We start from the raw sequence: 13,283 nt of genomic DNA, 5'->3' as shown, positions 1-13,283 counted from the left end.
AAATCAGTTACTCTTTCCTGTGATGCTTCAAAATTTGGTCTTGGCAAAGTTATACTTCAAGTGGGCAGATCAGTAGTCTATGTATCTTGAACACTTACTCAAACTGAGATGCAGTATGTTCAAATTGAGAAGGAGTATTTGGCAATAGTATTTGCATGTTCCAATTTTTATGATTATATTTATGGTCAAGCTATTCAGATTGAAACCGACTGCCAACCTCTAGTTACTATTCTAAAGTCTATGCATTCCAGTCCAGTGAGATTACAAAGAATGATGTAAACTTGCAGAAGTACAATTTGAAAATGATCTACACAAAAGGCAAGTTAGTTTATTTGGCTGATACCTTATCCAGATCACCCAGAAATAAGACAGAATAGCTTAACACAGAGACTTGATGAGTTAAGAGATCACACTCAGACTGATCCAATTTTACAAAGGCTCACTCACTTCATTAATGTTGGATGGCCATCAAAGCAATCTAGTGTACCACCTGAAGTGCAAACCCATTTTCCTTACAGAGATGAATTGTTGATGGAAGATGGCATTATTTTCAAAAGTCCTACAATTGTTGTTCCTGCTTCCTTACAACAAGAATTTATCCAGATTTTGCATTGTGGATCACCCAGGATCCACACCTACTAAGAGAAGAGCGAGATAATTAGTATTTTGACATTCATTACCAAAAGACATTCATAAAGTACTTTCTTCTTGTTCAGTATGCAATAGTACTAGACCAGATTTACAAAGAGAACCACTTCAGCTAAGTCCAGTTCCTGAACTACCTTGGGCAGCAGTTGCAACTGATATGTTTTGAGTGGAACAGTCAACATTGTTTGGTTTTGGTAGACTCTTATTCGAATTGGTTTGAGATAGATCTACTACCTAACCTAACATCCACTGCTGTTATTATTAAGTTGAAATGTCATTTCTCATTTCATGGTAGTTCACACAAACTTCTTTCTAACAATGGTGCTCAAATTACTAGCCAGTTGTTTCAGAAATTTGCAAAAGAAGGGGACTTTGTACATGTCACTAGCAGTCCTAAATATCCTTAGTCAAATGGTCGAACTGAATGTGCAGTGCAGAGTGCAAAGCAGTTACTTGAAAGGTCAAAGCATGACAATACTGATGTGTTCCTGAGTTTCCTTAATCTCAGAAACATACCCCAGTGACAATATTCTTGACGCACCTGCTCAAAGACTACTTTCCAGGAAAACTAGAATTACACTACCCATTAATTCCAGTTTATTGAAACCTAAACCTAAGAAAACAAAACCATCAAGGGTCAATTGTTTAAGAAGCATAATATCCAGAAATCTAGTTATGACAGATTAAGTAGATTACTGCACTCATTGAGGAAAGAAGAGATGGCATGAATACAGACAATGAAAGGTTTTGATTGAACTGGACAGATTACAGGCATCTGTGCTGAGCCAAGATCTTACCTGGTAGACTCCAAGGATGTGGAGTATAGCAGGAACCATAGACATCTTCTTCCTCTGCCAGAATCATCATTACCATCACAACATTGTTTCTGTGATGCAGACTTCAAATCTAAGAGTGGATCAGACACTGTTTCCATACTGGAATGTGTTCCACATTCTGATTCCATTCCAGAAAATGTTCCTAAATAAATAAATAAATATCCTACAGGTCAAGCATTTTGCAGTTTTATATCACACGATATGGACTGGTATTTAATCCCAGTGTGAAATATGCAGCAATGTGGACTTAATTTTGTATATATATATATATATATATATATATATATATATATATATATATATATATATATGTGTGTGTGTGTGTGTGTGTGTGTGTGTGTGTGTGTGTGTGTGTGTGTGTACTTAGTATTGAGTAATTCATGACAAAGAATTGCCTGTGATTTCTACATGCTAAATAGACTCATAGCATTGTATGATCTATTTCTTAAAGAGGGAGGATGTAGATCATAGTCCAAGTGATGTATGCTGTATCTTTAAGGAGCATGTCAAAGCTGTACGTGCATGTATAAATTCCTGACATGTGCAATCCCTACTGCCATTTTATAAGACCAGACGGAGTGAAAGCATGCATAATCACAGTTGTTAGTTTGTATATAAATTACTTGAGTTAAAGTCTGTAAACTTCTATAGTGAAGTCAGTAAACTTCCTTAGTGATGCTTTTGAATAAAGTAAAGCTGCTTGAACAGAACCCATGCAGACTCTTCTATTGTGTCCAAAGTAGGAGAGTGACAGAAGTATCCTCTGCTTTTATGCAAATTAGCTGTATATTAAAGATTTCTTGATGCACTCGCCTCCAGAATCTGGTGAGTAAACTTTTCTTGGATGAATTATATTTATCAAACAAAATAATTATGATCCTAAGAAATGTAACTCATATCTCTAATTGTGTAATATTTTTCAAATATAGGAAAGATGAATGTACATCACAAGCCAGATGCCCTTTACATTTTGACTTTTCAGCCTGACAGCTCTCTCCTACATATGGAGCTAAAGGGTAACATTTTACATCATTCTGAATTAACTTTCTAATTGTTACATTTTAAGAATCAACATCAGAAGCACATCAGATGCAGTCAGATTTAATTATTCATTTATTTTACATTTTACATTTTGATTAACTTATTTGAAAAAAAATGCCACATCGAGTTATATAAATCTAGATTAAATTATTAAAATGTATTTTTCAGCCTGTACAATTTAAAAAAAATAATTTAAAAAACTGACATTAAATATATTAAATACAAAAATTTACACATTTTGCGTTAGAAAAAAAAGCTGCAGTTTTTCACCAGGATGAGGTTGTCTCATATGGGGCTACAATACTTTGAATATTTTTCAGAAAATATAAGGCAAATAAAATATACAAGTAGACTTTCCAAATGAATAAATGAAAGTTGTACTCATGAGGACAGCGTTTTATTGTGGTAAAGAATCCTACATTTATTTTTTTGATGCTGGCTGTTTTCCTCCTGCCTTGGCACCTCCTTTTCTACCACCCTTTGGACTGTCCTCTGATTTTGTTCCTTCTCCTTTAGAAGTGCCTGCTTTTTTCCCACTTTTCCCAGCTGTTGCCTTCTCCGAGTCTTCTTCATCTCCTCCTTTTCCTTCTTTTTTGGCCTTCTGATTAGATCCTTTCTCTCCTTCCTTCTTCTTAGCATCTTTTCCCGTTTCCTTTTTGCTGTTCTGGGCTGCATCTACTTTTCCAGAAACACTAGGAACTTCTGTTTTCTCTTTGTCTGCATCAGGTGTTGCTGCTGTAAAATAAGCACAAGAATTACATTTTAAGCATTTTTGGCCATAAGTAATTAAACTGTAATATTTAATTCCAAAATGAATGTTATAAATAACATTTTTGTTAGGGCACTGAGCCAAATAAGTGTTGGGGTCGTGCATAGGGTCCTCAAGTTGTGACCATTGGATCCATTGTGCAAGTCAGGTGACTAGGGTCACTAGGGTGTTAAATAGTACCATCCTTAAATTAATACAAATAGAGTATAGTTTTGAAAAAGATCTTCTAAGAGCTGAAAATAGTACAAAAAGTAACAGAAGGATTACAGTAGTGTATATTAGGAATGCAAAATAAATATATTAATAAATAAATAAGTGTGTCTAACCTTTTTGGATGGGAATAATAGTATAGAATAAGCATGTTTTTACTAATGGAATTCTTCACACCAAATCTTTACATACAAGTAGCTCCTTTTTTACAAACTCAGGCTTTACCATAAATATTCAGTCAACCTCCAAATGCCTTAAAGGCCTAGATATTATAGCAATAACCCATGCCTGGGTGTGGGTAATGCTAGATTTACCTATTGTTGGTGTGGTATGGTCATGAGGGCGAAGCCCGAGTGGCCAAACAAAGACAATCATGGGTAAATCCAGCATTACCCACAACCAGAAGTGAGTTATTGCTATTATACAATGACATTATTTAAGAAAAAAAATACTTACTTTTCTTAAATAGTGGCATTGTATAATGCCTCCTTGCTGCCCTTCCACAGCTGTCTGGTATTCTGTGGCAGTTCTGCTGTACTGCGCATGCGTATGCTTACGCAGTACATCAGAGCTGTGGGTGGAAGCAAAGGAGAAAGCAAGATCTCCGTTGCTTTTTACAAACTGTCTCGTTATGTTAAAGGAGTTGAACTTACTGAGACAGCTTTAAATAAAGCAATGGAGAATCTCCGTTGCTTTTCTTAAAGCTGCCTCGCTATGTTAAACTTCTTTAACATAGCGAGACAGTGTCTAAACAGCAACGGAGATCTTGCGTCCTCCATTGCTGCAAAAAAAGACTTGTACTAATGGAAAAAGTCCGGGTGACTGGACCTTTTTCCCTTAGTATAAGTCTGATTCACAACATGCATGCTGACCAATCAGCGTGCACATTTTGGAATATTAATGAGGGGGGTCGTTGCATAATAGTAAATACCTAATGCTGGTATTCCTGCATCTAAAAATGTATGCTAATAATTTTCTTTAACTGTGGTATATTTGTATGCAGCTAGTAAAAGTTTTTTTTTTGTTACGAATTTAACCACTTCTGACTACTTTTTGTTTTATATCAGAATTAGTGACTTGAATATACTTTCCCAGACTCAGTTCAATCAGCCATCTACAAACTATGATAACAATCACTCAGCTTTAAAAATGAATTAATAAGTAGCACCACAGTTCAGTACAAGTCTTGGAACATGTTACTTACAATAAATAAATAAATACTTGTAGGAAATATCAAAGTGCTTGCCAAATAATTCAATGCAAAAATAAATATCTCCTCACAAAACTGATATTGCTACATCACAACACAGACAAACAGCTCTAATAGTGAAAATATGTCATAATGCAAACTTAGTGGAGTTTTCTGGTACAGTGATGCCAATAGCTATATAAAAGTTTTAAAAAACACGCAGTTAGTCAAATTATATAAATGCTTCTTGTGTGATATGAAGAAGCAGTCAAAACACACACACTAATCAGTGAGAGTCAATGTGAGGGAAATTTTCCCTCCCCATGAAGTGCAATGGCCTCAAAGTTGAGCTGTTTGTGTGACATGCTTTATCCCCCAGTTTTTTTTTTAAAACAGAATAAAAAAAGCACAATGTTAATACAAAAAGATGACAGAGACCCAAAAACTATGAAAAGAACAATGAATTAGTCAAAGTTAAACAGGTAATTACAATGATCAGAACTATATGAGGGAAAAAGTCCAAAAGGAGTTCAGCTTTATATAAACTCCACTAAACACACAGACAAGACTGACAACCCATGATTCTGAGACAGTCCTACTCGTTTTAGAACTTCTGACCTTGGTACTGCATGAGTACACATATCTACAAGTTGATTATGCCTTGCAGCATTAGGATTTTTCCAACCTAAATATTTTTTTTGGCATGCCTTAATAAGATGCTCAATACAAAATGCTATGGATGGGAAGAAGCATCCATAGTGAAGAGATCTGATTTTAAAAGATTACTCCATCCTTAAATTAGTTCCTCTCCTTCTAGAGTTACATCTCTTAACTAATACTATCATCTAGGTATACTTAGAACTCAGAAACCTCTCAATATCTTTCAGTGACCTGATTTTTTTTTTTTTGTGGTCATGGGTCATAAAGATTATACCATCTTGTTTTCATTCAAATCTTGCATTGCTCTTGAATGAACGACATCCTATGAGAAGATCAGACTCCCTAGTAGCTTTCATACTTTCTCATTGCCTAGAACTTTATAGGTCATTTAAGTACTAAAAACGCACGTACAGCTAAATCATTACATGACAAGCAGGGGTAAGCTATGCTCCAACACTACATAAACAAACTGATATGTACTCTTACTTTTGACAATAGACTTGTTGCTGTTATCCAAATTACAGGAAATTAAGGGTGATAAGGGACATTTAAAGTTGCTTAAACCTGTCTTGACAGGTCTGTGAGAAATGAACTGCTAATCACAACTTTAAGGACAGAGATGCTATACCTGACAGCTAATTAAGACAGTCACGGGGATATGCAACAAATTTGGTAGAACTACAACTGCACATACCTAAAACAAATGAAATAAAGCTACTTTGTCTAGAATACAAATAAATGCACAGTGTACATTTCTTTAGCAGTTTACAATTATCTCAGAACACAGTAAAAGTAGTAAATCACTATCACCGATTTCAGAGATATCCTGAAAGTCAGTGACTCTTTACTCAGCCATATGAGTGAATACAGAAACAAACTACATGTTTTATTGTCTCTAGGCAGTGTCACACTTTGTGACAAGTACAATTTAGGTGCAAGACAGAGTAAATAAAAAATCACAATTGTATGAAGGTCCCAGTTTGGCCATTTGAGGTGAAACAAGTCACAAAACAATGTGAATAATGAGACTGAAATAGAATGGAGTACAAGTTCATTTATTAATGAAACATAAAAGAAAAATCATTCAGAACATCAGTCTATGCACACACACACACACACACACACACACACACACACACACACACACACACACACACACACACACACACACACAGACACATACACAAGTAAAATTTTAGTCTGTTTTCTTTACACTCACAAACACACACACACACTCTAACCCTGGGATTCATAAAGAATTATACTACAGGAGCTAAGAGCTGCAGACAAAACATAGCTGGCTTTAGGCACCAGCGAACCGTGGGGTCATTGGGGCCCCCTGGTCCTCGGGGAGCCCCAACTATAGTTATTATATTTTGATATTTGTTTACATGCTTGTCAATCCAACAAAAGCTAGTACAACAATCGTGTGTACTTAATACATCAGGTGGATAATAATACTTAGAAGGACAAATCCTAAGAACTGGAACCACTTCCTCTCTTTTTTAAATTCAAAGACATTTCTAGTTGCAGTAAAAATATTTTGTCAAGTTGCAGGATTCATAATTTTATTAAATGCTTTACCACTGACATAATGCTCTTGACCTAGTTAAATCCTTCAGGTGGGCATTCTCCCCACTAAAATTAATACCATAGCCAGCTTTAGAATCCTGTGATATCCATGGTTTCTGGGGAGCTACCATAATCATCTTCAACTCTGTGGGGCAACACAAAAGCTAGTGCTGGTTGGGGAAATGAGGTGAAAAAATAAAATAAAATAAATCATTCATTCCCTGATTACCTATGTGATTCTGATATGACCTTGTTAGGATGCACTTCTCTACCTTCTATATTTGATGTGACTAAACATTTTTTTCTCTTTATTTTGTACCTCCCTACTGTGCTGGGTGAATCTTATGTACATTAAATATTTTTTTGTTTTTTTCATATATATATATATATATATATATATATATATATATATATATATATACTGAAAAAGAACAATTTTTGTTTTCTTTTTCATATATGTTAGTTAAAAAAAAGGCTTTGCTATAATATTCCTGCCAATCAATTGTATACTTATGTAATTATTTTGTATTTCCACTTTTCTTGTGGGCTATTTGTATAAATTTTTTTTTCTTTTATTGTCTCGGAGCTTTACTCCTCGGGCCTCTACTGAAAATGGACATATATCCAGTTAGACTAGCCAGGTCAACAAATGTAAAATAAATAAATAAATAAAATAAATAAAGATGGTAATCAGTGAATGAACATGAGCAAGTTAAGCTCTGGAGATCAATAGCCGAGAGTAACCAATCTCAGTGCTTACATGAGATTTTTAAGAACAGATGTTGATCTTCAGGGATGGTCTTCTCTTTTTCAAAGAGTTTTATAAATATTGGCAGGACATTAGATACTAAAATGTTTAACTTCTTTGCTCAAGAATTCTGGGCAAAGCCAAAAATAAAGGCAAAATAAAGGCACAAAACCAAGAACACGTTTTTAAATATTACACTAATTCACTTAAAATTAATAATATACATTTTGAATCAAAGCGCATTTTTTGGACAATAAAAAGTATGAAACTCAAATGCCTGGCATTATTGACTGTCTGTAATCCTGAATGATTTACAGCAAATCAAAATTTTTATGAGAAACATGAAGAAAATATGAGGAAAAATCAGGAGCATTCTGTGACAATAGGGGCAGTGACATGTATTCATTATTCCTGATGACTGCCAAACAGCATTCACTGACCTGGTATGGCAGTACCAGTGTAGAACAATGTAGTGCAATAGCTGAAATCAGTATAAAGCTAATATTGTTATGTCTTATGCTTGTCGGGGGGAGGTGATGCAGTGCAAGAGTGGCAATCTGATTATAAATTCTTTCATTTTCTATCACAAATATTGCACTATCATTATGCATGCGGTTGCAGTCTATTTAAGAGTAACACGCTAGTCATAATTTCTTTCACTTACCACCGCAAATATACACCTTTCACATGATAGGTGGTTATTTTTAGTGGTCTGACATGAAGAAGAAGTGTATGAAACCAGCTATTCATTGCCACATTGGCTCTATGATTAACATTGCCAGTAACAGTGTTCTGCTCTGGTTCATTTCTTGGCTGTGGCTTTTTCCTATGTGGAGTTGGCATGCCATCCCAGACTACATGCATGTCTATCCATGCACACTGCTTTCCTCTAGCACTTTAAAGACATGCAGTAGGTGAGCTGGCATTCATTCAGTCTCCCTAAAGGTGAACGCGCAGTGTGTGAGTGTGTTGGTCTGCGTATGCATGTAAAATATCACAAATTTTTATCCATGCACATACAGAATAATGCTGGGAACATGCGAAAATGGGGGTTGACAAGTAGTTATCTTTCATAAATAAGGCATAAAATAGTCCACAGAACATTCCAATATTTAGAGCTTTTAGGGGTCTGGTTGCTCCCACACCCCATACTGTATAAATAGTTTTTGATATGGACTTTGTGATGGCTTCTGCCCTTAGCTGCACCCATTAAAAACTAGTCCTGCTCAGAGAAATGTATACAAGCTTGCACTGGCTTGTGTGACGGATTGGGGATGGTGTTATCATTACTTGTTTAATTTTCCTCACAATCATACCTCAGAGTTATGAACAGGAGGTAATTATAGCCTGTGTTGGGGGGATGGGGACAGTGTAGTGATTGTTTCTTTTACTTTTCTGATGGACCAAAGAGGTGTATGTATAGGCTACTGTAGCTTGTGTACTGGCAATGTACTGTTTAGGAGAAAAAGCTGGAATGCATTAGTGTGATTATTACATTTTCACTTTTCTCATAATTACACTTCAGGCCCTTACACAGGTGTCTGACTTCGGGGTGCAGGGGTGAGAAGTGAGGAGGCATGCTATGCATATGTACAGCAATCACTTGAAATACATGACTGTGGCCATTTGAACCTCTGATTTTATCCCAATCTAATAGCAGAGGGTTGCACAGACAGTGATGGTCTTCTTTTTTTTTTTTTTGGGGGGGGGGGGGACAGACATTATTCTCAGATAGAATTTATCTATCTTCTCAAAGATTTGTCTTTTTAGTTTATTATGAGCTGCTACTTTGTCAGCTCTGAACATTAAGCCTTGGACACAACTTATTTCTTCTATGGAAAAAGAAAAGGAAAAAGACTGAAATTCTTTTTTTAATGGTGATTTTTGTTCAGGCCACCACTGGATCAAAAGGTTGGCAAAATGCTCTAAAATGAACCTCAGGGTATCCATAAATCTATGGCCTCTGGTTTCCTGATGGCCTCTAGACTCAATGACTTAAATGAGTTATTTCTTGCACAGTTATGACTGTACTGTCTTGGCCAGGTAAGGTATGCTGAAAGGATTAAAGGAAAAGTGAAGTGGAACAGCAGCATGGAATTTATTTCCTTAATTGTAATTGTTGTTCATGCCATCATTGAATGAAAAGGTTGTAAAAAAATCTTTAAAATGCACTTCAGACCATATAGAAGGCCATAACTTCTTGAAAAAAGTAAAGAATAAGACAAACCATGGAATTCACGAAGCTCCATGCAAGAATAAGACTATTCTTGCATGGAGCGGTTTGTGTTTATTTAGAACAGCAGCACGCCTTGCATATACATGAAGGTGCGCTGCTGTTTAATCTAAATGGACATGGACCATGAACGAGTGCAGGGGGCATGTCCGAGTAGTGCACGGACAATAAACATGCCCCCTGCACTCAGAAAGAGCCGTACGGCACTTTCTAAGCTGAAGTGGCATAATATTAGAGCTGGGCTCTAATATTATGCCAGTATGTCAGTGTCCACGGGCACTAAAATGATAAAATGATCATTTCAATGTCAATGAACACTGAAATAAAAATGACAATAAAAAAGCAATGCAGAGGGTGTGTTACAGGTTCTGTGACACATCCCCTGCATCGCTAAAGTGCTGTATGGCACTTTTGCGACCTGCTAAAGCGGGAAATGTGTGCAAATGCCCACATAACGGGGGATAAATCCTGAAAAGTGAAAAACCACAAGCACGGCCCCACAAACGTAGAAAGTTGATAGAGGACAGGTCGTGCAGCAGCATGAATCACATAAGGGCAGAAGTCTGAAAGCAAATGTAGGGCAACATTCCCTCACAGCAGTTCATGTTAACAAAGGCACAAATGATGGGGGCAATAAAACTGCATTAGGGACACGCCTGACAAATAGCCCCACACACTTAGAAAGTTGATAGATAACAGGATATGTATTAGCAGGAGTCCTTGAAGGATAGAAGCCTGAAAGTCAAATCAATGCCAGTATTTCATGATTGCAGTCCAAAGTAGTTGTCAGAACACCGCAATACACACCCATATAACCTAATAACATCATAATAATATATATATTTTTTTCCAGTAGCCTAAGAAATGTTTAAGTGCAGCTATTTAGTATTTAGTATTTACATAGTGTAGCACATTATGGCCGTTCACTTAGCATAGATTAAAGATCTCACAGGAGCGAAATGTAAATAGGTGAAATTTCCAAATTGAGGTAGTGAAGTGGCTATAGTCACAGCTTAAAATGCAGATGTTCATGGTTTGAATCTCAAGAGAGGGAATTTATTTTCCTATGTAAACGTAGTGTTAAAATTATTTGAGTAAACTTAAATTATGTAGCAACCTTTTTTTCTCAACCAGAGTGGTGTAGCAGTTCCAAAAGTGAGATGTCAGTGTAGAAAAGATGTGAAACCCCCATATAAACAGACGTGCCGCATACAGTATAGTCACACAAGAATATAATTTAATGAAAGCACATAGGGGAATTCATGGAAGGTAAACATAAAATTATAATGTGTATATAAATATTATTTTATAATAAAAATGTATAAGTATACTATGCTTAAATGTGCCTTCATCACTCTGTACCCATCAGGCCTTGTTCTGCTGTAGCAGCAAGCAGAGTCAGATAGGTAAAGGGTGTATGGCACTCACATCTTCTACTCTCCCTACCCAGTCCAACAAACTTCTGCACACAACACTGCTACACAGTCTTGGCAGTCTGTTCACAATGGCCAGACATACATAACTGTCATATGTACAGACGTCCACAGATTTACCAGTGTGTGGAACCATAATCCTGGCCACCACTGCATACCATGGCCAGGAGTCTGCCTAGTCATTGGCATGATAACTGGAGTGCAGTTGATAATTAATGATATATCATACCTCTGCACCTTGTAGTGCAGGACATCTGGACAATGCATGACATACTTCTGGGACAGGGGGCTGGAAAGAGGGACATACCATGCATAATGGTGTTACAAACTGAAACAGTATGTGTTGTTGTAATATAACATCCCTGAAGGATATGATGTCTGGGACACCAATGGATGTCAACAGTTACTGACTACAATCCTCAAGTTATCCTACCAACCCATAAAAACAGACATTGCTTGAGGAACAGCCCAAGCATAACAGGCAAACATCTGGTCAGTCTGTGGACAACATGCAGGTTGAGATGTATGTCAGCGGCATATCACTGTCAGATGTCATGTCACCAAGTAAATGCATGTCCAGACTAACCTTGTCAATCTAGCAACCCTCCATGTATATAAAATTAATAATGACATACAATCTGTACCCAATTCTGGAGCTTTATCCCCCATGTTGTTGGCCTGTCTCCACATGTCCTGTCCTGTAAAGTATTTCCACCTACTGGCTGTGAAGCTGTAGCCCCCACACCTCCATAATGTCCCCTGCACAGGCAAGGAAAATGGGCAAGGCCCACATGAAGGGCGTCCCATATATTGGAACTGGCAGTAGTGTGCAGGCCCACACCACAATACTATGTGGGCACCTACATAGCTTTATGACCTCAGTAATACCTGAAAGGACAACATCAACCCCCTCAAGGTAGCCTGAACGCCTGTGGTGGACAGCAGCAATACACAACTACCATCATAGGTGGAAATCATTGCAGGATGGGCTAAGAAGGGAGATGTGCATCATTGGAAGCTATGTCATCTTGTTCTGCACAAGCAAATAAGGTCACAGGTGATGTACCCTAAGGCTGTCTTTGAGTGCAAACTGGAGACATCCACCAAGGCTGATCACTAGACCTTCCAGATGTGTGTCTGCAATTCCAGAGGCACCACACACATCTGCTCTGTAGTGGTGGCCAATAACATCACATACACATATGCCATGAATATAGGCAACTGGCTGCAGACAGGTGAAATGTAAACATCACCCCCCCCCGTCCGCCCATAGGTACACATGTGCATGTGCAGCACCTGCTCCCCTCCCCTCATGATCAGGAAGCAGGTTTGTAATTCCCTGTCAAAGGCAACATATAGAGGTCTCCATAGGCCTGATACCATTTCTGGCTGCATCCAACATGAACACAGGCATGGGCTCTCAGACCCATTTTGCAGTGTTGTCAACCACAGCCTGAGCATGGGTGTCATCCCATCTGCACAGAGGGCAGACAGACAGTTAATAGAAAATAGGTTATGCATTAGCATTAATGTTCAGAAGGATACAAGTCTGAAACTGAAATGCATGGCATAATGTAATGACAGCAGTCCTCAATAGCATGGCCAAAAACTGCAATACTCTCCATTTAATATAGTAATATAATATTAATATCCAATAGGCAATAAATAAAAATATACAGCTCAAATCACCAATCCAAGATAGTGTAGTGGTCAGAGTCTCAGCTTTGCATGCAGGTGTACATGGTTCGTGTAATACAACAGGCAATCCAAATTTACATGGGAAAGCAGTATTAAAAGTGCTATGTTCACATTAAAATATGTGGTAAGTTATTTTTGTCACCCAGGGTAGTGTAGCTGGTATAAAATGGATGTGTGAGTGCATATAACATGTGAAAACACCCATGTACACACGAGTCCTATACAGTATAGTTACACCCATTGCTA

The 13,283-nt window shown here is 37.3% G+C and overlaps 1 protein-coding gene across 1 annotated transcript in view; it reads right to left on the bottom strand.

Annotated features, from left to right (window-relative positions):
- Window positions 1-2,579: 2,579 nt before the first annotated feature.
- TMIE (transmembrane inner ear) overlaps window positions 2,580-13,283 on the bottom strand; it is a 680,508-nt gene continuing 669,804 nt past the window's right edge. The window contains exon 4 of the mRNA XM_044066141.1: window positions 2,580-3,260. Within this exon, the coding sequence (XP_043922076.1) occupies window positions 2,947-3,260 (314 nt within the window). The 3' untranslated portion in view covers window positions 2,580-2,946. The remainder of the gene's footprint in view (window positions 3,261-13,283) is intronic.

The sequence above is a fragment of the Protopterus annectens genome, chromosome 3.part0, assembly GCF_019279795.1.
Source record: "Protopterus annectens isolate FY-2018-M chromosome 3.part0, PAN1.0, whole genome shotgun sequence".
Classification (NCBI taxonomy): domain Eukaryota; kingdom Metazoa; phylum Chordata; order Ceratodontiformes; family Protopteridae; genus Protopterus; species Protopterus annectens.
Note: the sequence above shows the minus strand (reverse complement) of the source record. Positions and strands in the feature narration are given on the sequence as shown.